Below are 26279 nucleotides of genomic sequence, written 5' to 3' on the forward strand. Positions count from 1 at the left end.
AGGCGTCCTTAGAGCCGGGGCCGCCTTTTACCTGCAGGATATTCGACGTGGGTGAGGGTGACCGGCCGCCATGAAGCAGGGAGCGAGCACTGTCCGTCCGCTGCCATCTTACCCGGAGACCGGGCTTCGCCGAGCAGCCAATGGGGTGCCAGGGGGGCGGTGGTCCTGACCTATCACGCCAGGGAGGCTCCTCGCATCCAATCGGAAGCCGATACAGGTAGCGGCGCAGCCATTCAGCGTGCAGGCCGTAGGGCTGGTCCCAGCGGCGAATCAGAGAGCGGGGCCCCTAGGAGCTTGTGAGCAGACCAAGCCAGCGGCCAATCCGGGACGAGCGCAGGTAGGTTTCTGGCCAATCAGGGAAGAGGCGGGTTCCAGCACAGAACAGAGAGCAGAATAGCCAATCAGAAGGTGAAGCCGGCTCCCCAGTGTGGGCAGGACGGACCAATCAGGCCTTAGTTTGGGAGGCGTGTTGAACTTTGGTGGGAGCTTTGGTTTGGCCAGGACCTGCGCCGTGAAGGCTCCCCAGGTAACCCGAGCCCGCCCGGAGCCGAAGGGGCTTGGGCGTCGGTCAGAGCACGTGCTGGAAGCGGCGGGGGCGGGGCGGGGGTCTCCATGTCACGATAGGGTCTGCGTCCACCGCCTTTTAGTTATGAGTAAACTGAAACCCAAGACCCAGAGGGCACTTAACTCTTTTCTTGAGTGATACTAGGAGTGGAAGCTTAATTGAAGTTAAGAAAGGCTCCTTCCTTCTTTCTTCAATTAACACAGATTTACTGATTCAGTCACATTGATGCTGGAATCTTGAGAGCATTTGAACCAGAAGCCGATTTCCATCTACACCTCAGTTTCCCCAAAGCATTCCTCTCAGTAGCCACAAGGCCCTGCATAAACAGCCACAGCTTCACCCACCCTTCCCTCTCCTACCCCCACTCTCTGGCTAGCCTGGCCCACCCTTGTCTCCTGGCCTTTGCACATGCTGTTGAGCCGCCTGGAAGGCATGGCCCCTCTCGCCCCACTTCGCCTTGTCAAGTCTCGCTCAAGTGTCAGTTCTCACTTGGGGGTTTCTGTGGCCAGGTGAGCGGCCTCCCCTGAGCCCCTCTCCTGCCTCGGCACTGACCACACCGGACTGGAATCGGTTCCTTGTCTGTCTCTCCCAGTAAACAATGGTTCTGACTTCATGGGCACCAGGATCGGTTTATGGAAAATGCAGATTCCTGGGTCCCACTAGGGTCTGGGTTACAGTCTGCATTCTTATGTGCCTGGGGTTCTAATACAAGGGATTTCAGCCATGCCTGCAGAAGCCCCGGGTGTCATGAAGATGGCCCAGGCCAGACCTAGAACAACAGCCTGATAAATGACACAAATGCTTGTGAGAAGTGAAAATAAACCAGGCATGGCTAGCTCTGCAAGACTGCAGGACAGCTGAAGCCAGGACTGCGGCTCAGCTGAGAGGGCTGGGGGACGATGCTGACTCGGGCTCCCCTGGCCCCCCTCAACTGTGCTCAGCTCCCCACCAGGCTCAGCCTGGGCTTGTCTGGGTCAGCTGGCCCCGTTTCCCTGTCACCTACCCTCAGCTACCTCCGCCACTGCCATTATTAGCTTCTGAGAAGCAGGAGGTGTGAGTTTCCCAGAATAGTCCCCTGAGACAGGGCAGCCCTCCCGGGTCTGGCTGCATTGCCTCTCCTTGGCCAGTGGCCATTTCACTGATGAGCAAAGAGGCCTAGAGAGGCAGAGCCCCTGAAATCCAGGGCTGATTTCATAGCCCTCTTGCCTCAGGGGGAGCATTCCAAGAAGAACTATGGAAAGAGAGTTATCCAGTGTGGGGTCTTCCTGCAGAGGGACCAGCATAAGCAAGGATCCTAAGGCAGGAGTGTGGCTGGATGAAATGGGCAAGAGAGCGTGAGGGGGGAGGTGCTGGGGAGAAGGGGGGTTCAGAGGGGCTGGGCCCCCAAAATTTTGAGGGCCACTATTAGTGGTGAGGACAGACGGGAGCTGGGAAGGATGGGAGTGTTGTTTGGTTTGGTTGTGCTTTTTAAAAAAATATTTTTATTGATTTCAGAGAGGAAGGGAGAGGGGGAGAGAGAGAGAGAAACATCAATAATGAGAGAGAATCATTGATGGGCCGCCTCCTGCACACCCCACACTGGGGATCGAGCCCACAACCTGGGCATGTGCCCTGATCAGGAATCGAACTGTGACCTCCTGGTTCATAAGTTGACAGCCACCGAGCCACACCGGCTGGGCTGGTTGTGGTTTTAAAAAAAATTATAACATTCATACAGGAAATTCCTGAAATGGAATGTGATGAAATTTTACAAACAAAACACACCTGTATAAGCAGCCCCTAGATCAAGAACCAGGGCCCCAGGAGCCCCTGACACCCAGCTATTCACCCCAGGGTGACCACCATCCCTACATCTAACACTATACATTAGGTTGGTCTGAGTTTGTACTTTCTATAAACAGCATCCTACAGTACAGCGTGGAGCAAAAGTAGGTTTACACTTGTATTATTATTTATTGTACTAGAGGCCCAGGGCACGAATCCATGGGGTCCCTCGCCTGGCCTGAGCCCTCTCGCAATCCGGGACCCCTCGCGGGATGTCGGACTGCCGGTTTTGGCCCAATCCCCACAGGCTAGGCCAAGGAACCCCACCGGTGCACAAATCCATGCACCAGGCCTCTAGTATGCATGTAAGATCTTTGGTTAATCTCTTCCCACCCTCCCCCCTTCTCTCTGAGATTCATCAGTCTGTTCCATGTTTCCATGCCTGTGGTTTCCGCTCCTGCATTGAGCGTCTGCCCCCTGGTGGTCAGTGCGCATCATAGCTACCAGCCGGTTGGCCAGTCGCTTAGGCTTTTATAGAGATTATTTGCCAGACAAACTACTTTTGCCCCACCCATATGTACTTTCTGTGTGGTTTCTTTCACTAGCATTGTGTTTGTGAGATTTATCCATGCTGTGGCCTCTAGTTGTCATTTGTTCACTCTCATTGCCATATGGTATTCCATAGTGCGAACATACCGCTGTTTATTTTCCATTCGACTCTCTAAAATTTTTTTCTTTATTGTGTTGCAAACAGCATTGCTAGGAACATCCTTGTGCATACCTTTACTGCACTTATGGATGCATTTCTGGTGGAGATGTGCCCCGGAACCACTATAGGGTCCCAGGAAATGGCAGAGATGACAGGTCAGACCCAGCGTGTGGACAAAGGGCTAGTGCAGGTGTGAGGGCTACAGGGAGACCCATGGGAGGCTGCAAGTTATCTCCCTCCTCCCTGAGCTGAGAGTTGGGTTAGTGATGCCCCTGGTATTGCTGAGCATCCTGGGAGTGTTCCAGCCTTAGTCACTTGTGTTATCCTCCCAACAGCCTGCAAGGCAGCTCTTAATGATCCCACTTTATAGCTGCGGACAGTAAGGCTCAGAGTGTCCCACCACTTGCCAGGTCACCTGGCTCGAACATGGCAGAGGCAGGATTTGAACCCAGGTCTGCCTGATGGGTAGTCCCAGGTTCTGAACCATCCTACATCCCATGAGCCAAACTGCTGTCTCCTCCCACTGCCCTAGGTACCCTCTACAAGCCCCGAGACCTAGGCTTTTCCAGAGTGCCCAGTTATCCCAGGTTTGGCTGGCCTTTCACTCTGGCCTCTCCCCTGGCAGGGAGTTCAGAGAGGGTAGCCCTGAAATTAGAGGCCCAAAGTCTAACACTGGTTTATGTGCAAACTCTTTCGCTCTCTGGGCCTATTTCCCCAAAACGTGTCAGCTGCTGCCCTCTAAGTTAGAGGTTCATTTATTCACTCAGGAACTTCTGTATTTGAATTCCCAGGCAATCCACTGTCCGCCACAGGAGGGGGCCAGGGTTCCCGCAGGGCTCTCCCAGCTCTGGTCTCTGGGGTTCTGGCTTCTGGGGACATGTCATGTAGAAATGAAGTGCTCGAAGACTGATGGGGACGAGCAGGGGTGTGCGTGCATCAAAAGGACCCAGGAACCAGCTCAAAGGGGCTCTCACTGGCCAATTGAGCATCAGAAGAATGCTTGTAACTGTACATATCAAATAAAAACCCAGGAGTCCACAGTGGTATTCAAAAAACAGAAAAACTTATTGTTGGAAACTAGTCAGCAACAGAAATAAATTACTGGTACCTGCCATAAAATGGACAAATCTCAGAAACATCATTAGAAACCAAGCACAAAAGATCACAGACTGTAGGATTCATTTACAGAAATGTCCAGAAAAGGCAAATCAAGAGAGAAAAAGTAGATTGGTGGCGGCCTGGGGGCTGGGGGATTTACTGCAAAAGGACACAAGGGGTCTTTTTGTGGCGATGGAAAGGTTCTAAAAATATACTGTGGTAACAGCTGCACTCTGTACATTTACTAAAAATCATTAAAGCAGATGAATTTTATGGCACATGTTATACCTCAATAAAGCTGTTTCAATCCAACAAAACAACCTGCTAGTCTCGGAGGTGACCAGATTGGCTCGCGTCTCTAAAATCCGCAAAGGGGAGTCAGGCATTTTTCTTTGCCAGAAAAAAAAACTTTTCAGAATCCCAGCAGATACTAAAGAATCAGTGATACACTTTCCAGGTGTGATTATGATATCTTGGTCATGCCAGAGAACTGCCTTATTTTTAAGACCTGCTTGTTCAGGTGTTTAGGGATGAAGTACATGTCTAGAACTTACTCTAAAAAATTTTTTAGCCCTGACTGGTTTGGCTCAGTGGATAGAGCGTCGGCCTGCGGACTGAAGGGTCCCAGGTTCGATTCCTCTGTAAAAAAATTAATAAAATATATTTTTAAAAAATTTTTTAAAAAAATGGCAAGATGTTAATTACTGACTTGAGGGTTGGTTTTATGGGTAGTCTTTATATGCATTTCTTTTTAACTCTTTGGTACACCTGAAACTTTTCAAAGTGAAGCTATTTTGTTTTTAAAATACCCTTCACAGCCAAAACCGGTTTGGCTCAGTGGATAGAGCGTTGGCCTGCGGACTGAAGGGTCCCAGGTTCGATTCCGGTCAAGGGCATGTGCCTGGGTTGCGGGCACATCCCCAGTGGGAGATGTGCAGGAGGCAGCTGGTCGATGTTTCTCTCTCATCGATGTTTCTAACTCTCTATCTCTCTCCCTTCCTCTCTGTAAAAAATCAATAAAATATATTTAAAAAAAAAATTAATTAAAAAAAAAAATACCCTTCACATAAACCTTGCAGTGCCCAACTGCCCATGAAAACACCTGAATATCTAGCAGGCTCAGATCTGCTCTGCTCCCACCTGTCCCAGCTCCTCACCCCAGCTCTCACCAGCGCAGGCTTAGTGACTGAGCCTGACCCTACACTGCTGGCCTCGTCCAACACCTGCATCTTGCAGATGTGGACAGAGGCTCGGACAGAAGCCTCACCTAGATGCTGCCTGAGCTGATCCACACCCAGGCCGCCCACCCACACCTGTGCCCCCGAGCATTTCACTGGCCACTCCCCCCCTCAGGGGCCTCCCTGCCTAGGGCCATGTGGACCCTGTCAGGCTAAGTGGACTCACAGCCCCTACCAGGCTGTCCTTGACCCTTGCCCTCCTGAAGCCTCCACTAACTGCACCCCAAAGAGGGGGTCCCCAGCTGTGGTCCGAGAAGTAGCTGGCCACACATATGTACCCAGCAGCATGGCAACTTGGAGGGAAATCCTTTAGATCATTTATTTGACTCGAAGTCAGTGCACAGAGCTCTACCACAGGGAAGTTAGAAGCTGCAACAGATCAGGTGCCGGGGCAGCGCATGGGTGTGTAAACAGACAAAATGAAAATGCCACTTGTGTGTGATTCAGGAGTAAATCAGTAGGCGGGGCCAGGCCCGAGATTACATTCACAGCGCAGGGTAAGTAAATGAACGGAATGTTGGGGTGGAGGAGGCCACCCCAGTCCTTCCCTCCCAGGAGGCTGCAGGTGGGTTTGGAGCCGGACCCGGTTAGTGCACAGCCCTCCTCCAGTCCGGGAAGCATGGGAAGGGGGGGAGGGGGATGCAGAGGGACGGGATTCCAGGAGGAAAGTAGGCTCATATCTCCCTTGCCCATCTCCCCTCTCTCCCCACCCAAATGGGCAAGATCACCCCACCCCTGGGGCCCCTTTGCCATTCAGGGAGAGGGACCCGGCCTGAGGAGCCAGTCCCCAAATCCAGGGAATGGAGAACTGGGAGAAGCGTATTTCTCTCACAGGCCTCTCAACCTGGACGGGGTAGAACCTCAAAATAAAGTGTTAAGGCAATAAATAAAACATCCCAGCTCAGGTGAAACACCCTAAGAGAAGTGAGTCTGCAGGGCTGACAGAGACCCTGCGACGGGGACAAATGGCGTGGGACAAGTGCGACTGCCTCCATGGGTAGGACCAGCGGGGAGGCGACCCTGCGTGGACTCCAGAGCACGTGTGCATTCAAGTGCTGGGTGGTTTCTTGTCCTAGTGAGGGCTGGACCAGCCGTCCACCTCCTGACCTCCCCCAGTGTGGTCCCTGGGCCCTCACTCCTGGGGCCACCAGCGATGGCAGCACAGGTGATAGGCCTGAGAGGACTCCCAGTCCGAGCCTCCAGCTCAGCACCTAGCACCACCCAGAGAGTTCCGGGCTCACAGAGGGAGGTGGGTGGGCGGCAGGACCAGCCCCGCCTGTCTGGTGGTGGCAGAAGCGGGAGGAGGTGACAGGCTCTGGCAGGGAGGGCAATGTCAGAGGACAATGTCCTGTGTGGTGCTTGGGTCTGTCGGTGCCCGGTCCCTACCCAATGTGAGCACGAGGAGAGTCCCTCCTGCGTCCCCCCTCCTGCCGGCCCACGCCTGCTGCCACCATGGTGCTCACAGCCCCTCGGAGGCCCCACCCTCACTCTCTGAGTTGCAAGCTCTCTCGGGTGGTGGTGGGGGTCGTCGGGACTGGCCAGCCGTGGGCCTGGATTCTGAGACCTCTCAGCCCAGGTTCCTTCCAGCTCAGGACATAGATGACCTTCACCCAGAGCCCTGCCATCCCCACCTTTCACCTCCACCCTCCCAGCCCCTCGTCAGCAGCCTAGGGTGGTGGGAGCTTTCGGGGTCCCACACCCAGGGCACCCCAGCTCTGCCTGCCCCAATTCTCTTCACAACACCTTCCTCTCTCTCTCTCACTACCTTCTTCTCCCTCAGGCCCCACTGGCCACTGGTCCAGCCTCCGCTTCCCCAGGGACCGCTGAGGGCAGTCAGACGGGCCCCAAGGGGCTCCCTCCCTCTCCATGGAAGTTTACCTCCAGGCCTTGGGGATTCCCAGATGATTGGGGGTGGGGCAAGGTCAGGGGCAACCGCCCTTGGCTACCACGGCCTGGGCTCTGAGCTGCTGATGGCACAGATGCCCGGCCCTTGCTTGTCAACCCAAAGGAGGGAGGAGGCACCTTGTCTCTGCCATCACCCACGTGGATGAGGCCCAGCAGCCACCCCTCCCCAGCCTGTGCCCGCCATGGCTACAGCTCCTCCGGGGGACCGTTCTCTCGGGGCAGCATGCCATTCAGGCCAACACTGCTGGCCACCGGTGCCCCCAGGTAGCCGAGCAGGATCTCGCTGCGGCGCCGGGACAGCTGCAAGATGTCATCCGCCAGCGCCGGCACCGAGGTGTAGCGCACGTTGTCCAGGTCAAACATGTCCCTCAGGTACTGCACGATCTGGTGCTGGGGCACAGGGCTGTCATGAGACCTGGGCCCAAGCCCCTGCCCACCCCTGATGGCCTCCAGACCCCCCAAAGCCCTCCCCTTGACCTCTGGGACCCCGACCGAGTCTCGTGTCCTCGGGTTCTGGTACCAGGGCTTCCTCAGACCCGCTGGGCCAGGCTCCCAGTGGAAGGGGCAGCATGCTCTCCGGGTACCCACTGGCTTTCTTGAGGAGCAGGCCCAGCCCTCTCTGCACTCCTGGAACCCTCCAGGGCTCCAATCCCAGGGCCAGGACAGGCAGGCCCAGGCGGGAGCAGTGGCCTCAGCACTCTGCTCACCTTGAAGAAAGCACAGACTTCGGCGAGCTGGGGCTTGGGTCCAAGGAAGCCAAAGGCCAAGACGGGGCTAACATGCTCCGATACGGAGTAGAAATGAGAGATGAAGCCGTCAGGCACCTGTGGGGGGAGCAAGGTTGAGCCTGGGACCCTGGCGTCATCTTGAGATCTGGGTCTTAGAGGGAGGCCTGGCTGTTCACATCCTTGCTGGGTGACCCTGGGCAAGTGACTAAGGAAGGCCCTGTTTTCACCTGTGCAGAATGGGGGTGACCTCGGGGCTGCTGTGAGGGCTGCATAAGGAGGGGCCTGCGGTCAGCACAAGAAGTGCCCAGAGTCTGCACTGGCAGCAGCTGGTATCAGCTGGGCAGCAGAGCCTGGCTGGCGAAGAGGAACAATGGATTGCAGCCCCGATAGTGCAGCCAGCCGCCGCCTGGGAGTGCAGATAACAGCAGCCCAATGGCGGAGTGGCCGCTCTGCCTGCCCTTGGGCATCCTGCCCCCACCCAGGCGCCTCCTCTGAGCCAGCTGCCACGCCTTGCCTGTGCCCTTCCTCCCCCAAGGGTGCCCCCTCCCCTCTTCTGATGCCTTCAGCATTTCCCGATGCCCTATTCTGCCGGGCCCTGCAGGGTGAGATGAAGGTGCTCCTGGTCAAGGGAGAGGTGCCAGTAGGACAGGTGGCCAGTGCTATGACAGAGGCCAAAAGGTGCAGCCAGGCCTGGGGGCTCGGCGAGGCCTCCCTGCACCAGCCCCATTCTTCTCACACCCTACCCCAGTGACGGCGAACCTATGACACGCGTGTCAGAGGTGACACGCGAACTCATTTTTTTGGTTGATTTTTCTTTGTTAAATGGCATTTTTTTATATAAAATAAATATCAACAATATAAATCTTTGTTTTACTATGGTTGCAAATATCAAAAAATTTCTATATGTGACACGGCACCAGAGTTAAGTTGGCCATAAGGAGCACCAGGGGCCAGGGTGTTACTCTAAGCAGTGGTTCTCAACCTGTGGGTCGCGACCCCTTTGGTGTTCGAACGACCCTTTCACAGGGGTCGCCTAAGACCATCCTGCATATCAGATATTTACATTATGATTCATAACAGTAGCAACATTACAGTTATGAAGTAGCAACGAAAATAATTTTATGGTTGGGTCACAACATGAGGAACTGTATTTAAAGGGCCAGAAGGTTGAGAACCACTGTCTAAGGCAGTGATGGCGAACCTATGACACGCTTGTCAGAGGTGACACGCGAACTCATTTTTTTTGGTTGATTTTTCTTTGTTAAATGGCATTTAAATATATAAAATAAATAATATATATATATATCTTTGTTTTACTATGGTTGCAAATATCAAAAAATTTCTATATGTGACACGGCACCAGAGTTAAGTTAGGGTTTTTCAAAATGCTGACACGCCGAGCTCAAAAGGTTCGCCATCACTGCCCTACCCTGTCCTGCCACCACCAGGGGCCAGCACACCCCAATGGGAGGGTCAGCTGAGCGCCACACCCAGAGCCCCCCGCAGCACTCGCCAGGGGCCCCCTCAGGTCACTCACCATCAGCAGCCTCCTCTTGGCTTTGAGGACTGACCAGCAAGCAGTGGCCAGGGCCTAAACCAGAGACAGGACAATGGGAGCCGAGTAACAGGCCAGGGGGCAGCCCCTGCCCATCCCCCAGCCCAGACCCCCACGCAGGAACACAGGGCCTGGTGCCTGAGCTCTGCTGTTTCCTTCCCTCAATTAGGAATCAGATACACCTAAGTCTGATCATGCCCCTAACGCTTAGCCCTGTGGGGCCCTGGGCTAGCCACTGAACATCTCTGGGCCTCAGTTTCCTGATCTGCAGCATGGCCATAAGCCAGCACCCCATCTCATTCAGTGGTGTGGGACCCACGGTGACCGCCTGGACACTGCCTGTGAAGACCACCCAGCCCTCTCCACCCCCTGCCACCGTCACGGCTTCCTGAGTGGCCCTGCAGGGCCCTAAGCCCAGTGCTCTCCTGCAGTTAGCTCCTCTCCTTTCCCCATTTAACTTGATTGAACAGGATGCATTAGAATCGAGAGCATGAGCGCCAGCACAGAATGAGCAGACTGAAGTGAAGGCACAGCGAGAGGAGAAGGCGCAGGACGCTAGTTTTGCAGTGTTGCCAGGACAGCAGTGGGTCCCTGGGAAGCTTCTTCAGGGCAGAGGGGAGGGGAGCCTGCCCAGGGGGGTGACGGCTGTCTGATGGGTGGGGAGCCCAGCCTTGGTGCCCAAAGCCAGGGATGGAGGGAATCGGGGTCCAGGCCATCGTGTAGGGTCATGCGAGTGTGTGCTGGGAGTGCGGGCAGCCACCCACCGTCTCCTTGAAGCTGTCGGACAGCCAGCGGTTCCTCAGGACGGCGAGCACGGAGGACGGGGGGTTCTCCAGGTCCTCGAAGGCGTCCATGAGGATGAAGTCCAGCACGATGTCATAGAAGCTCATGCACACCACCTGCGGGAGGCAGGCTGCGTGAGGGAGGTCCAGATGGGGCAAGGGCAGTGTGGGCCTCATGAGTGAGCAGACCCCTCCCTGCTCTACAATGGGGTGCAGCTGGGGCCACCCTCTCACGGCCTGGCCTAGGACAGAGCAGACACTGGGGGCTTGTAGCACCGATGGAGCCATCTCAGACCCTCGGAATCAAGGCGGAGCTCGGCACAGGTACCCCCTCCCTGCTCAGGGTCTCAGGTACTTGGCACAAATAAACTCACCCCACGGCCCTCCAGCTCCAGCCGTGTGGTAGCCCAGGTCTCTGGCCGCAGAGCATAGTTCAGCATCTCCTCATAGCTCTCCAGGAAGCCTTTGGGGCTCTGGGGAGAAGCACAGTCTGTTCGGGTCATCCAGCTGGAGTAGATCCCCAGGGACAGGCTGGCCATAGATGGGGACATGCCAAGGCAGGGCCAGGGCCGAGAAACGGAGGCAAGAAGGGCCCCCTGCCCACCTCGATGTGCCTCTGCAGAGAACAGGGCGTTTGCAGGACAGACCCAACACCAGCGCATTCCTGAGCACCCACGGCCGCCCAGGAGATGCCGCATGCCGCAGCAGGAGCTCACTTTGGAAGGATGGGTGAGGTCATGAGGTTGAGGCAGGCGGCCAAAGATCCAAATCTCTCTGACCTTGAACCTCACTGGTGAAATGGGAGAAGCTACAGCACCAACTCATGGGCCTTTTCTGGGGGGAGTCAATGAGCCACGCACGTAACACAATCAGCCCCGTGCCTGGGCCTCAGCAGTAATAGTGTGTCAGACCGCTGCTGGCGGCCTTGGTGCCGGGAGTGCGGGCAGGCACCCACCGTCTCCTTGAAGCTGTCGGACAGCCAGCACTCAGGACAGATGCTTCACTCGCCGGGACTACGAGTTTAGCTGCGGCACAGCCTGCAGGTGTGGATGCGCATACGGACACGGAAAGCGGGTATGTGCCAGGTACTGATCTAATATAGACCAACTCATCTAATTCCTATGGTTCTATGAGGGACATTCTGGTATTATTCCCACTTCACAGTTAAGAATACTGAGGTTTTGTGAGATCAATGACATGCCCAAGAGCCAGGCAGGATGGAGCTGACACAGAACAGCATGGACAGGTTGATGCCATTTATACAGAGCCATGTGCAGAGGAGGCACTGGACCAATGTTCGCTAAAATGTGAACTGGGTGGGGTTGGAGCTCACTGAGTAATGAGAGAACAAGGCAACCTACAAGCAGGATGTGGAGCGATGCAGGAGGCAGCTGATCAATGGTTCTCTCTCATCACTGATGTTTCTATCTCTCTCCCTCTCTGAAATCAATTAAAAATAAGTGTCATAGTTAAAATAAATAAATAAATTTAAAAAACAAGGTGAGTGGGGAAGAAAACCTGAAAGGAAGCCCCCCCCCCCCCCCCCCCCCCCCAGCCAGTACCTTCTCAGCCTTGGTCATCAGGCCTGTCACCATCTGCCGGCCAACCTCCCCGAAGAAGAGCTGGTGATTCTGGTCCTCCAGGAGGCCCTGAGGAAGGGGCGGGGTGAGCTGCCCAGCTGGCGGTCCCCCGCAGCCATGAGGAGGGCAGTAACTGTGTTAAGCAAGTGACCCAGGCACACAGAGGGGCCCGTGTGGGAGCAGGCCCAGCAGGAGGCCTGCCTGACTGCCCCGTCCCGATGGCACCTCTGTAGGTGCCTCGAACACAACCCACCTCGAACGCCTGCCGCACACAATGCAGCTTGGCCAGAAAGTCATGGTCGCTGTAGCAGCCCAGCAGCTCTGTCCTGAGGGGAAGCACAAGCAGTCAGGCAACCTGGGCCTCCGTGTGGTTCTGAGTGGAGCTCTAGGTGGCCCTGCCTTGGCTTGACAGCGTGACCTTGGGCAGGTGTCTGCCCCCCTCTAGGCCTCAGTCTCCCCAAACCAGAGGAAGAGGCTGACTGGATGCTCTCTGAGGACGTCAGCCTCAATAACCCTGGCAGGTCTGGTCACTGGGGGTCGGGCTGACCGTGGCCTCCTTTAGGCCCTAATTAGCAAAGGACAGAAATGGCCAACTGCTCCCAGGTGGCAGGATGCCAGGCAGGGGGCTGCTGCCCACCTGGGTCCGCCTACCCTTTATCCCAATCACCAGGACTCCAACTCCAGCTTTCAACCATTTCTGTCAGTGAACTTGAAACATAACTTAAATGTGGAGTCACGACCAAAAGCCAAGTTCTGAGAAAAACTCATGTAAAATGAGTAAGATACCTACAGTCCCACAAAAAGGGACACAGGGCTGAGGATCAGGCCCCCTGTGTTTCTGTGGCTGGACCCCTCCAAGAACTTAGGTCAAGCACGGTACTTGGGACCATCCTAGGCCCTCCTTGATGGGGCAGGAGCCGTTGCCAGCCCATCGTGGCCCTCAGTGAGCCTGGCCCAGCTGAGTCCTCACCAAAGACCGCTGGCTTCTTCGGCCTCCTCCAAGGGGGACAGGGCCTGCCCAGCCGCCCCCTCTCCTGGCCTCCCGCCCCCAATGCTCACCTGAGGGTCCGGCAGAGCACCTTGCCCTCCTTCACCAGCTGTAGCGCCTCCTCGTAGGCGGCAGCGGGCCTGGAGAGTGGGATCAGGTAATCTTCGACCTGCAGGGACTCAAAGAGCTGGGGAGGGAGCAGAGGAAGAGGACTGTCATGTCACAGCCTGTGTCAACAGCGGCCCAGAGGGTGAGGGCCCATGCCCAGGGGACTCCCTAGGGGCGACCTCTCAGAGGAGATGTCAGAAGGAGGCAGAAGCCCGGGTTCAAGCCCAGCTCTGGCCCTCAGTGTCCCCATCTCCAGGGGTTCTTCCCCAAGGGACCGTACACTGGGCCTGAGCCCATGTCCTCCACCCAGGCCAGGACAGCTGGCCTGACACGGCCATGGCAGCAGACTAATGCCAAGCAATGGGCATGCGGCATAGAGAAGGGAGAGGTCAGCGTGGGCTGGAGCCAGTGGGCAGAGACCCTGCCCTCACCCCTAAGACTTGGAACCCCTGGCTTCTCAGGCTTCCCCATCCCCAGCCACTGCACAAGTCCCCGGGGAGCAGCCATGGTGACTGCCAAATTCTGCTCCCGGAGGAGGAAATGGCTGTACTTTCCCATGACTGTGCTCACCCAGGGTCGCACAGGCCTCCCTCCACCCATCCTCTGTGTCCACCCACCTCCCCGCTCACCTCGGTAGCAGAGAAGAAGGAATCGTCCGAGATCAGACTGTCCTCATCGTCCGCCCGCAGAAGCAGCGAGCCCTCGGACAGGGGCAGCATGAGGGTCCGCTCTGGGGAGAGAAGGAAGGAAGGGCTGAGCTGAGACTCCCAGGAGCACAGAGCGGGATGCGCAGCTTCAGAGCCTAGAACACCTGACTCTGGGCGGATGAGGCTGACGAGCACAAAGGTCCTATTTACTGAGCACTTGTACCTGAAGACCCCGGGCTCAGTGCCTCAAATGAATGGCCTCCTTCCGTCCTAAGACATCCGTGGAGGTGGGCACAGTTAGGTGTGGAACGAGGCTGCTGAAGGAACCTGCCCACAGCCACACAGCTGGGCCCCGAGACCTGGTGGCCCCAAGCTCTTCAGGGGAAGTCGCTTCCCCCTCTGACAGGCTGAAACGTAGCCACTGATAGATAGCAAAGGGCTTGAGGGAGTCCACGGGCCACCTACTCGGTGTTGCCATCCTCACCTGCCTAAAGGCCGAGAGGGTCTGGACCTCCAAAAGCACCAGGAAAGGCTTGTGAAACAAATTCTCGGGGCCCATAACCCTAAAAGCCCCCCCGCCTCCTCTGCCACATGGGAGGCCAAGGACACAGGACCCCGCGACAGGCAAAGCCGCTCAGGGAGAGGTGTGGGAAACGTGTCTCCCTGGCCAGCCCTTGCTGGGCCTGTGTCACCCCTGATAGAGCAGGGAGGGAGCTGGACACTCAGGAGTCCACTGTTCGCCCCCCGGCCCCCCCGCCCGGGGCTGACAGCACACAGGAGAGCCCGGGGTCCTCAGGTTCACTGCACGGCTCTGGCACCAGCAGCCACTTGGACATGAACTGTTGGCTGCATAACTTCGCTCCCTCATGAGGTCACGGCCCTCTACCCCAGTGGGGCAGGGTAACAGCAAGACTTGTGCTCTTGGACCTTTGGTCTGCTCTGGGCTAATCTTGTGAGCCGTCCCCTCCATCAACCCAGTGTCCACAGGAAAAGACGCAAACCAAAGGCCTAGAATAGCCAGGGGATGGGGCCAGGGGCTCTCAGGGGCTCATCCCAGCTCTGCTCCTGCCTACCACGGATCGAGGAACGCCTCTGCCCCCGCCCTCCCAGCAGCCTCAGTTTACCTATCTGTGCAATAGACTGGAGGAAGTCTGAGGGCCCTGAGGATTCTGGTTTGCCTGATGCACTGAGGGGGTCGCACCCCAGTTCTCTCACTGCCTCCCCGCCCCACCCCACCGCAGCCTGTGAGGGCCCAGCTCACCCAGGTCCAGGAGCAGGCTGTCGGAGGGGAAGGTGGACCCAAACTCCTCCTGCAGGTGGTAGGCCCGGTGTAGCAGGGACTCCAGCTTCTCTGCAAACTCCCTTCGCTGTGACTCTGGCTGCGGTTAAAACAGCGACTGTCAACCCAGGCCTCCACGCTCCCATGCCAACAGCCCCTTCCCTCACCAACAATGGTGGCCCGCCTCTGGGGAGAGGAGCGGGCTCTGGGACCCACAGGGAGAGCGCAGATCCAGACCTGAGCTGCCCAATCCAGAGCCACGAGCCACATGTGGCCAGAGAGCTCCCGAAATGGCCAGTCCCAAGAATAAATACACTGCGTTTCAAAGACTCAGTACCAAGCAAATAAATAAATGCCCTTGGTGACTGTCCATCACACAGTGAAATGGTAACATTTGGGACATACTAGCTTATGTAAAATATATTGTTCAGGTTCATTCATCCGTTTCCCTTTTACTTTTGAACGTGGTCTCTAGCAACTTTTAAACAAGGTAAGTGGCTTCCTACTGGCAGCGCTGCTGCAGGCCCAAGCGGACCTGGGTTCCGACAGCGGCCCCACCAGTTCCGAACTGTGATCTGGAGCAAAAAAAGTCTCATTCTGAGCCTCAGTCTCCTCGGTTTCCCCATCTGTAAACCGAGATAAGAGCGCCTGCCTCCTAGGGTCCCAGGGAAAGCGTGAACGGGGAGGTAAGGCCTGCACAGCACTGACCCACCGTGACAACCAGTCAGTGTTAGCGGTCACAATACTACTGTGCCTGTTATTATCGCTGGACTAAGAGAGCAGTCAGAGCCCAGAAGAGCTGTGTGTGACTGGGAAGCCACTGGACCCAACACGCAGCAGCCTGTGGCCTCAGCGACCTCCTCGCTGCCCTCAGCCTCCAGGCCAGGGCACAGGGGAGCAGGGGGCACTGCTCCTTTAACCCCAGGCTCATCTTGTCCGAGGGGCCAGGCACGGGCAGACCCAAATCTGTTTCCACAGAGGCTGCCAGATCCTGCACTTGCACGTAACCAAACCCCGGGGAGGAGACAGGGGCCGACCTGGGCCTGAGGCCACTGGGGAGAAAGAGCCGGAAGAGCTCAGAGGGGACAGTCATGGTGGAAATGGCTGCCTTTCACTGAGCACCTGCCCTGGACCTGGCCCCTCACAATTCATCCTCCTGGTGTCCCTCAAGGCAGCTATTATTATGACCCCATTTCACAGAGAAAACTCAAGGAGGTTAAGTGGCCCCGCCCACCACCTCAAGCCTGGAAGAGCTGGGATTCGACTCCAGGTCATGGGACCCCAGGCCCACCGGACACTTGGCTCAGTCCTCCCATAGGGCAAGGCCCTGCTCCCTGTGGCCTGCAGACCCTTGTAGCTTTGGCCGAGCTCTGCCAGCTCTGTCTCTGTGAAGTGATCTTGGTGAGGAAACGGTTTCTTAGCCATGACACCCAAAGCAACAATGACAAAAGAAAAAATAAAGATATTGAATTTCATCAAAATTAAAAACTTCTGGCCCAGCTGATGTGGCTCATTGGTTGAGCACTGACCTATGCACCAGGAGGTCGCTGGTGTGATTCCCACTCAGGGCACATGCTGGGTTGTGGGTTCGATCCCCAGTGTGGGGGGGCATGCAGGAGGCAGCCGATCAATGTTGATTCTCTCCCATCTCTCTCTCTTTCTCTCTCTCTCTCTCTCTCTCTCTCTCTCTCTCTCTCTCTCCCTTTCTCCCTCTAAAATCAATTAAATAAATAAATAAGTGAAAAGACAACCCAACAAACGGGAGAAGATATTTGCTAATCATATCTCTGATAACGAGCTGGTATTTAGATTATCTAAAGAACTCTTACAACCCGTGAATAAAAAGACAAGTAACCAATATGAAAGTAAATCAAAGGATCCAAATAGAGATTTCTTCAAATAAGATATACAAACAGCCAATAAGCACAAGAAAAGATGCTCAACACCATTAACTATTAGGGAAATGCAAACCAAAGGAACAATGAGACACCATTGCACACCCACTAAGGCGGCTGGAATGGAAAAGTCAGGTGCTAATAGCTCGGTGGAGGATGTGGGGAGTCAGAGCCTCGTACACTGCTGGTGGGGAACTAAAACGGCACAGCTGCTGTGGAAAACAGCCTGGCAGCTCCTCAAAATGTTAGAGTTACCACAGGACCCAGCTTCCACTCCTGAGTACTCAGCCACGAGAATTGAGAAGACAGGTCTACTCAAAGACTATACGCAAATATCCACAGCAGTCTCATTCATAAAGGCCACAAAGTGGAAACAACACAAATGTCAACCATGTGAACAGATAAACAGAATGTGGAGTATCCACACACAAAATATTATTCAGCCGTAAACAGAAATAAAGCAGTGATCCATGTTACAAGGATGAACCTTGAAAACACTGTTAGGTGAAAGGAGCAAGTCACAAAAGGCCACATATGATTAATTCCATTTGAAGAAACATCCAAAGTAGGCAAATCTACTGAGACAGAAAGCAGATTAGTGGTTGCCTAGGGATGGGGGCGGGGCCAGAGGCATAGGAGGGGAGGTGTGACTGCTAAGAATATGGGATTTCTTTTTGGGGTGATGAAAATGTTCTAAACTTGTGATTGTGTGATATATTCATACAACTCTGTGAATATACTAAAAGCCATTGAAGCCTACAATTTAAATTGGTGAATTTTATGGTATAAGAATTTTGTTTCAAGAAACTTGTTAAAAAATGTTTAACATAGAAAAATACCCAGAAGGACACCAAGTGGTTCTGTTTGAATGAAGGGTTCTGGGCATCAGTAACACCGATGACAAAGATCATTTATTGAGCACCTACTATGGGCCAGGATCACATGGGTGGCACTGGTGTCCCACCGAGGGCACCAGCACTCAGGGAGGGCACGGGCCTTTGTCCAAGATCAGAGCCCGAGCTCTTATTTTCCCACTCTTTTCTATTTCTGTAGTTTTCACTATTTTGTAAGGAATATTTAATTGTTTTTTTTTAAATATTTTATTGACTTTTTACAGAGAGGAAGGGAGAGGGATAGAGAGTTAGAAACATCGATGAGAGAGAAACATCGATCAGCTGCCTCCTGCACACCCCCCACTGGGTATGTGCCCGCAACCAAGGCACACGCCCTTGACCGGAATCGAACCCAGGACCCTTCAGTCCGCAGGCTGACGCGCCATCCACTGAGCCAAACTGGTCAGGGCAGGAATATTTAATTGTTTTCACAATTAGAAGAACAATGAAAGTTCTATAATGTTACGATGTAACATTAGCAATAAGTACAATTTTGGACATTAAGCTCCTCCCTCCGCCTCCCTGCCCTAACACACCCCTCGGTCTGCCCACACGCAGAGGTGACCCGAAGCAGCTGCATCCTAGGGCACTGAAGGCTTGCTTGCGCCACAGGCATTTCCCAACCTTTGTGTCCACAACCAGGTGGTCATGCCTGTGTGACAGGCCTGAGAGCATGCCCCCCGCTGGGGTGGAGGGCCCAGACACCAAGTTGTTACAGGCTGTGCCGACATGTCCCGTCCCCATCCTGTTGCTACAAACTCTGACTGCCAGACTCCCGGCCAACAGAGGCACAAGTGGAGGAAAGAAGGGGGTGGGGAGGAAGGCAAGGAAACTCTTCCCTCCTCCTCCTGCCTCCCACCACCCCGCCCACCCTACCCAAGTGGGGGCAACCCCTGCTGGCAGCCCCTGTGCTAGCTTCCAGGACACGGCCTTGGCACCTGAGCTCTGGGCACACCCCTCTAGCACTGGGACAAGGCAGCTCCTCCCTCACCTGTGCAGCCAATCCCCTGCATTAACCGCCTCCTGTTTCAACAACTGAAGTCGCTCCTATTTCCTGGCTAACACCCTACTGCCTCGACAGATATGTCAGACTGCTCCCCAAAGAGATGCCCCTCCCCGTGTGACCTCGCTCCAGCAGAGCACAGGAGCTCATAAAGACCTTGTTTTTAATACAGAAAAGTGTAAATAATAAAACAGCCCTAACCAGTTTGGCTCAGTGGATAGAGTGTCAGCCTGTGGACTGAAAGGTCCCAGGTTCGATTCCGGTCAAAAGCACACGCCCAGGTTGCGGGCTCGATCCCCAGTAGGGGGTGTGCAGGAGGCAGCCGATCAATGAGTCTCTCATCATTGATGTTTCTATCTCTTTCTCCCTCTCCCTTTCTCTCTGAAATCAATAAAAATATATTTTAAAAAATAAAAGAATAAAACAGAAATGGCTCACAACCTCACCATGTATACAAACCCCGCCCACAGGCATGTGCTCAGCATGAGAAAAGTCCAACAGTAAAGGAAGGTACTGAAAAGTACAGGGAAGTACAATAAAGGCCTCTCCACCTTTCCCTGCAGACCCTCCTCATAGATCACTGCTAGCAATTTCCCGTGTTGTGTACCGGTCACAGGAAAGGAAAACTGCACACATGTATCAGCAGCTACCAGGAGGCGCACAGATGCACGGATGTAGCTTTTAAAAATGCACACCTGGGTCATTCTATACACATTCTACATCTTGCTTTTTTCACTTGATATATCATGGAGATAGCAGCCTATCAGCCCACATAACTTTCTTTGGACTTTTTTTAGGTTTTTGGTTTTTTAAAATATATTTTTATTGATGTCAGAGAGGAAGGGAAAAGGAGAGCGAGATAGACACATCAATGATGACAGAGAATCACTGATCAGCTGTCTCCTGCACGTCCCCTACCTGGGATCGAGCCCAAAACCCGGGCATGAGCCCTGACCGGGAATCGAACCATGACCTCCGGATTCATAGGTCAACGCTCAACCACTGAGCCACACTGGTCAGCCATCCCTCGGCCTTTTAACAGCTGCATAGTATCGCAGACCCTACTGAATTAGAGCGTTTCCAGTTTTTCAACTATTACAAAATAATGCTTCAGTGAACATCCATCCTAGGACATATATTTGGTGTGCTTTTCACAAAAATGTTTTATTTTAGCTTCTTCACTGTATTTCTCTTTCCTGATATTGAAATGAAGGTTCACTGTAGAAAACTTAGACAATGCCCCCCAAAAGCACAAAGACAAAGGCCATGTGACCCACTCAACTATGAACAGAGGCTCTTTCCCACCAGTCCTGCAGGAACGCGTGGCCGGGACCAGGGTGTGAGCATCACTGTGGTTACTGCATAATTACCAAGTGCCAGGCATGTGCTCGGCACATTATTGGTTGGACTGACAACCTGATCAAGGGGAACAGTCCATCCAAGGGGATGAGTGTCTGGTTGGCAGGAGGCGGGGCTGCTAGGCTGCCTCCCAAAGTCTGGCTGCCCACCAACCTCTCCATGGTCAGGGGGTGGGGACCACCTACCTCAGAAAGTACTTCGGAAGCAGTCTCAGGGTTCCGGAGGCCGTCCCCTGGTGTGGGGGTGCTGCCGCTGTCTCCCCTCTGCCCCACGCTCAGCGCCTGCTCCCATTTCTGCAGAGCCTCCTCGAATAACTCCATGCCTGAGCACGGGCCAGAGAGAAGGGAGAGTCAGGCCCCAGCAGAGGGAGAGCAGCCGGGCCCTGCACAGTGTCACTCAAGAGGGCCCCGAAGGACAAGAACGAGCAGGGCCGTGTGGGCCGGGTCCTGATCACTTTTGAAAGATGGTCAGTTGATAGGCCTTCATTCAGATCAGATCTGTTCCTGGACACTGCCCCTGCCCAGAAGTGGCTGGAAACCAGGAGTGAGGGTGTGGGGGCAGGGAGGGGAAAGTGGGTTGCAAAGCAGGGCCTGGCCTGGGCCGTTCCCCCGTCCTGCCCCACCCGGGGGAGCTCGAGGCCACCTCCTGGCCTGTACCTTGCATGTAGAGGCTCTCGGCATTGCCATCGCTGGTAGTCACAGACTCCTCCATCCCTCTGGCATCCCATGGTCCCGAGCACGCAGCTGTGGGGCTGGATGCATTTACTGCCACCATCTGGGCGCCAAGCAGCGCAAAGACCCAAGGGCAAGGGGTGAGGCCTTTCCAGACCCTCTACAGGACCCCGGCCGCCCCCAGTGCCTGACCATGTGCCACACACACTCTCTCCAGATGCCATCCCTGGAGCCAGCCCCTGATTGCAGAGGCCAAGCCCTCAGCACAACCTGGTCCACCAACTCCAAGCACTGACAACACCTCACAGAAACTGCCGGGGTGGGAGGAAATATCGAGGCCAACACCCAACCCGGGACTCAGCAGCCTCCTACAAAACCCGCCCTGGGCCCTTTCCCTGCTCTGGGGCTCCGCTACCAGTCAGACAAGGAAGACTGAGGGAGCACCCAGCACTTACGGGCCAGCCAGGGCCCACTGACTCCCACGCCTCTCTCCCACACGAGCAGCCACCTCCCATGACGGGCTTTGGGTTCCTCCAGGACAAGAGCTATCTCTTGCTCACCCCTTGGTCCCCAGGGCAGGCCCAGTTCTGCACTGGGCTCAGTCCTGACTGAATGAATTAATAACTAGATGAGTGAATGAGCCAAAGTCATTCCCCAAGTGAAAATAATCTCTCTTTGTCTTATTTATTTCTGTATCCTCAGCACCAAGAAGAGTCCCTGGTACAAAGCAGATGTTCACTCAATGTCTAATGAATGAATGAATGAATGAACTTTCATAGATAAGTATCTTCCCCAAGAGGCCATCAGCTTCTCTTCTGCACCTATCCATGTTTTCCCCACTGATGCCTGGCACTCAGTGAGTGATCAACAACCATCTCTAATAGCCTGCATGCATGAATGAATGAATGAAAGACTAAATGAAATCTCTACTCCCATCTCCCTACCAGTCCATAGCCCCCTGAGGGAAGAGACTGAACCTGACTCAGTAGCTGCGGACTGAGCCTGAGGCTGTGGCAGGCACCCTGGCACCCTCCCGTCCTCCCCTGTCCTCACCGAGGCCAAGCTGTGGGAGGAGCCCGAGCGCTTGCTGGGCTCAATGGAGGAGATGCCACTCAGGGTGTCGTTGCTCTTGCTACTGGGGCTCTGTACCCTCCGGCTGGAGTAGCCTGTGAGGAACAGGAAAGAAGGGGTCACGCAGGCTCCCAATCAGCCTTTGGACAGGTCGTTCCCCACCCCAGACCACCTCCCCTCTCATCTGGAGTCTATCCTGACCTTCGAAGTCAGGGTGACGGCAGAGCACCGGGCTGTGCACTTGGCAGAAGAGTGCTGGGCCCATGCCACTCGCTACTGTATCCCTGTCACCAGCAGCGCCTGGGGCCCCACTACTTCCCCGCCTCCTTCCTGGCCCAGTGCTGCTGGGCGAGTGGCTGGTTTGCAATTCTCCTTCCAACAAGGATTCAAGGTAACAACTTTTGAAGATACACCAAGGACAGAGGTTGGTGCCTAAGCGGCTCCCGGTTTCCCAGGGGCCAATGCAAAACAGAAACCCAGCGACTCAGCATTTCTCAGGCCTGTTCTACACTAATCTAGAAACTCCTTTTTTCCACTGTAAAGATAAAACTTTCCTTCTGCAGTGATAATTCACAATGAAAATTCACTTTCACACACGGACCCAGGTTTTCCCAGAGTCCCCAGATAACGAGAACCACCGCTACCTCCGGGACACGGGTCAGGCCCCGTCACCCACCACATCCTCACGTGACTCGGGAAAGGAGGTTCTACTGTCAACCCGCCTCCCAGGTGAGAGGAGCTTGTAGACAGGAAGTCACTAGCCCAGGACCCCACAGTTCACAGGGGCCCAGCTGGGACCTGACTCAGGTCAGGCCCTTCCCCCCACCTCATACCTACCTTTCTTCACCGATGGGGTCTTCTTGGCCATGAGGATGGGGAGGGGCACCGTGCCCAGATGCTCGCCTCCCATCTCAGGGCCGACCTGCTTCTTCTTCCGCCTTCGCCTCTTCAGCTGGTGGGCGGCCAGGGCCAAGGCCACGGTCCCCAGGGCTGTGGCAAACAGGACCTTCCGCAGGCCTGGTGTCAGCCGCAGCTGCGAGAATGCAGACTGCAGGACAAGAGGGAGACAGCCGGTTACATCTCCCCTGGAGAGGCGCTCCGGGGAGCACAAAGGAACAGGGAACGTACCAGGCCCCTGAGGATATTTGTGGACCAGGTACAATGGGGAGACAGCCACCTCAAGAGAGAGGACCTGGCAGCCGCTCTGAAATGTGGACCCCAGAGGTGTAAAGAGAGGGCTGGGGATGGCAAAATGATGATGCCAAGGTCAACCTGGGGTCCAGCAGGTCATGACTAACAGCTACGTCAGGCACTGCACTAGGACTTTACCCGCGTTTCCGGTCTGAATGCCTGTCCTCCTCCAGGTGAGGAATCTGAGGCTCACACTGGTTGTTAAGACCCATGCTCAAGGTGACAGAGACAGAAATGGAACCCAGGTCTGCCAGCTCCATTCCTCAATGACTTCTCGGAGATGATGACATTCACTCCACCCACTGCCCCATCTGCATCCCTACTCCACCCTCACTCTGCCTGCTGGACTGGGAGCCCCTCCGGTGGCGCTGCATCCCCCGGGGCAGAGCCTCAGAGAGTGTCAAGAGGCCTGGTCAGCACAGACATTTGAGGTGGACAGGTAAAGGCCAGGCCAGGGGCCCTAGACTCCTAACCCCGTCCTTCCTGCTCTGCTCAAACGGGAGACACTGGACGCCTGAACAGCAATACTGAGGGCCCGGCTTTCCTGACGCTCAGTGTTTCGGGGACCAGAGCGGTTAGAGGGCAGGACCACGGGCCACCCACTCTTTACCTGTCCAAACGTCGTGTACAGGAACACAGGGATCTCGGCCACCGTCATGGCCAGGGCCTGGATCATGGACATGCCCTCAGTCCTCCGGAACGCCATGGCAGGGCCAACACGCCAGGCCAGAGCCCTTGGGTGGAGTGTTTCCAAGGAGAACTTCTTCAACTGGTTGTTGGCTGAGTCCCAGGAGCCATCCACCGCCCGGAAAGACAGGAATGTGCATACCAGAGGGTCCCTCCACGGAGCTGAGAGACAGACCACCAAGTCAGACGCAGGAAATGTGCACAGGAGCACAGAGAAATGCACACAAGGGTGCCCTGGGGGGTGAGGCAGGAGCAAAGCCTCCATCTGCAATGCCAGGCCCGGGCAGGAAGGCAGCCAAGTGCCCCCAGACCCTCTGCCCACCATGCGCCCTGGGAGCAGAAGGCAGTGTCTCTGCCCAAGAGCAGACCCAGGGACGGGAGATGGAGAGGTCACTCTCAAATGTCATGGCCTTTTTTTGCTGAACAAAAACCTCAGGCCTCTAAAGGGTCAGGCCCCTGACTGAGAATCATGACAACGTGTTCACCTCCCACAAAGCCAAGAATGTTTTACTTCCTGTGGACTATAGTATGAAAACAGCAGGCTATTTCCTCCAATAATGATGATAGCCTTTACACATCTGTGCATATTTTGTGCTGAGTTCTTCATGTGTATTATTTCACTGAATGATGACAATTCTGTAAATAGACGCTCTCTACCTGTGCTCCTAACCATGCCAACTTCCAACGAGGAAACTGAGGCCCACGGAGGCTGCCAGGAGGCCCACGTTACACACAGCTGGGGTGAGGCAGCGGCAGAACCTGGACCAGGGTCTCTCGGACGTCAGGCTGTGCTGAGCTGGACGTGGAGCAGGAAGTGGCAAGCCCCAGAAGACGACAGACTACAAGGGCAACTTTCCCCTGGGGTCTTCGGAGACCCTCCCAGGGTACCCCACCGCCCATTCCAAGGCAGCGAATCAGTGGCTTAGCCACAGAGAGCCCAGTCCCCAAGACCCTGCAGGGTGTTCCTCGCACACACCCCCGAGGCCCAGGATGCCTTCGAGGTCTCCTGGGAGCTCAAGCAGAAGGAACGTGCAGGCCAGCACAGACCCGTCTCCTTGGGATGGTGGCCAAAGTCACTGGACCAGCACGAGAAACAGCTTCTCCCCAGCGAGTGGGAAGGGAGGACAGCGCGGTCAGCCCAGCTCTCGGGCTGGGCTGCGTGTGAGGGGGCTGCCGGGAAACGTTCTGGGGCTGAGGAAGCCGTCGTGCCCAGGGTAGGAGCCCTCCTGCCCGGAGGCTGCAAATCCAGCGACGTGACTGCCGGTGGTCAGGGCCGGGGCTCTACCATCAGCCGCCTCTCTCACCCCCTTCAGCGGCTACTCCCCAGCACTGACGACAGGCCAGCTCGGACAGGCTCTCCACGGAGGGCTTGGGGTCTCGTCCCTCACAGAACTCTCCCGACCCCTGTGCACAACGGGGAAACTGAGGCTCCGAGAAGTGAGTGGCCTGACTGAAGTCCCCGAGTCAATGGCCAACCAGGGATGTGACCTCAGCTCTGGGGGATCCCAAGGCTACAACTGCCACCTCTCCACGCTGCACCCGAAGGGCTTCTGGGTCCCAAGAAAGAAGCCCACGTGCAGTAATAAGGCTGAGCCTGGCCCCACCCCCGGGAGGGAGTCCGGGCTGAGAGGCCTGGCATGTGTCTGCAAGGAAGTCCAGAGCAGCCCCTGGGCCTGCCTCCCGCCCAGGACGGATCCAGAGCCAGCCCAGCCGGCCGTGCTCTCTCCGGCCCGGCTCCACCCAGGGAGAAGCCTCCATGGCGACAAGCCCATGGCCATGTCCCCACCTGGGCAGTCACAGAGCCAAGCCGGCCGTGCTCTCTCCGGCCCGGCTCCACCCAGGGAGAAGCCTCCATGGCGACAAGCCCATGGCCATGTCCCCACCTGGGCAGTCACCTCTCCCGCCCCAGAGCCTCGGCGGGAACCTGCTCACCCCATCCTCCCCCAGCGCTTACAACACCCTCCGCCTGATGCCCACACTTCCCACCCCCTCGCCCCGACCAGTGGTTCTCACCCTTCTGGCCCTTTAAATACAGTTCCTCATACTGGGACCCAACCATAACATTATTTTCGTTGCTACTTCATAACTGCAATGTTGCTACTGTTATGAATCGTAATGTAAATATCTGATATGCAGGATGGTCTTAGGCGACCCCTGTGAAAGGGTCGTTCGACTGCCAGAGGGGTCGCGACCCACAGGTTGAGAACCGCTGCCCTGGACGCTCCCCTGAACGGCTCTGGCCCTTCGGCCTTGACCTCAGCAGCGACCCTGACCCAGGCGCTCCCGCGAACCACCCTCGGCCCGGTCTCACTCACTCAGTCCATTCCACCCCGGACACCCCACCAGCACGACCGGGCAGGGCACTGGGCACCACCACACGGACCTCAGCAACATCCCGTCTCCAGAATCTGCTCGTTCCATCCCGACACCTCCCCTCCCGGAGCACCGTCGGCCCCGCCCCTCTCGCCCCGAACCTCGGGGTATCTGAGGGGCCGACAGGTGCCCACAGACGCCGCCTCGGCCGGCGCCCCGCTCCTTCCATCCCGGGGACTTTCCCAGCCCG

The 26279-nt window shown here is 55.7% G+C and overlaps 3 protein-coding genes across 3 annotated transcripts in view; 1 reads left to right on the forward strand and 2 right to left on the reverse strand.

The window, feature by feature from the left end:
• The window catches only part of DOLPP1 (dolichyldiphosphatase 1), a 9320-nt gene extending 8534 nt beyond the window's left edge, over positions 1 to 786 (reverse strand). The window contains exon 1 of the mRNA XM_005881369.2: positions 32 to 786. Within this exon, the coding sequence (XP_005881431.1) occupies positions 32 to 107 (76 nt within the window). The 5' untranslated portion in view covers positions 108 to 786. The remainder of the gene's footprint in view (positions 1 to 31) is intronic.
• ZDHHC12 (zinc finger, DHHC-type containing 12) overlaps positions 1 to 26279 on the forward strand; it is a 590635-nt gene that overhangs the window by 337750 nt on the left and 226606 nt on the right. The gene's annotated exons all lie outside the window — the stretch shown is intronic.
• The window catches only part of FAM73B (family with sequence similarity 73, member B), a 21498-nt gene continuing 407 nt past the window's right edge, over positions 5189 to 26279 (reverse strand). The window contains exons 2-17 of the mRNA XM_014529320.1: positions 25215 to 25224; positions 23640 to 23879; positions 22676 to 22886; positions 21821 to 21933; positions 20753 to 20870; positions 20282 to 20418; positions 14929 to 15046; positions 13650 to 13750; positions 12984 to 13099; positions 12178 to 12250; positions 11907 to 11993; positions 10719 to 10817; positions 10327 to 10461; positions 9545 to 9598; positions 7987 to 8103; positions 5189 to 7669 (exon numbers count right to left, since the gene is read on the reverse strand). Of these exons, the coding sequence (XP_014384806.1) occupies positions 7466 to 7669; positions 7987 to 8103; positions 9545 to 9598; positions 10327 to 10461; positions 10719 to 10817; positions 11907 to 11993; positions 12178 to 12250; positions 12984 to 13099; positions 13650 to 13750; positions 14929 to 15046; positions 20282 to 20418; positions 20753 to 20870; positions 21821 to 21933; positions 22676 to 22886; positions 23640 to 23879; positions 25215 to 25224 (1933 nt within the window). The 3' untranslated portion in view covers positions 5189 to 7465. The remainder of the gene's footprint in view (positions 7670 to 7986; positions 8104 to 9544; positions 9599 to 10326; positions 10462 to 10718; positions 10818 to 11906; positions 11994 to 12177; positions 12251 to 12983; positions 13100 to 13649; positions 13751 to 14928; positions 15047 to 20281; positions 20419 to 20752; positions 20871 to 21820; positions 21934 to 22675; positions 22887 to 23639; positions 23880 to 25214; positions 25225 to 26279) is intronic.

The sequence above is a fragment of the Myotis brandtii genome, unplaced genomic scaffold, assembly GCF_000412655.1.
Source record: "Myotis brandtii unplaced genomic scaffold, ASM41265v1 scaffold68, whole genome shotgun sequence".
NCBI classification, from domain to species: domain Eukaryota; kingdom Metazoa; phylum Chordata; class Mammalia; order Chiroptera; family Vespertilionidae; genus Myotis; species Myotis brandtii.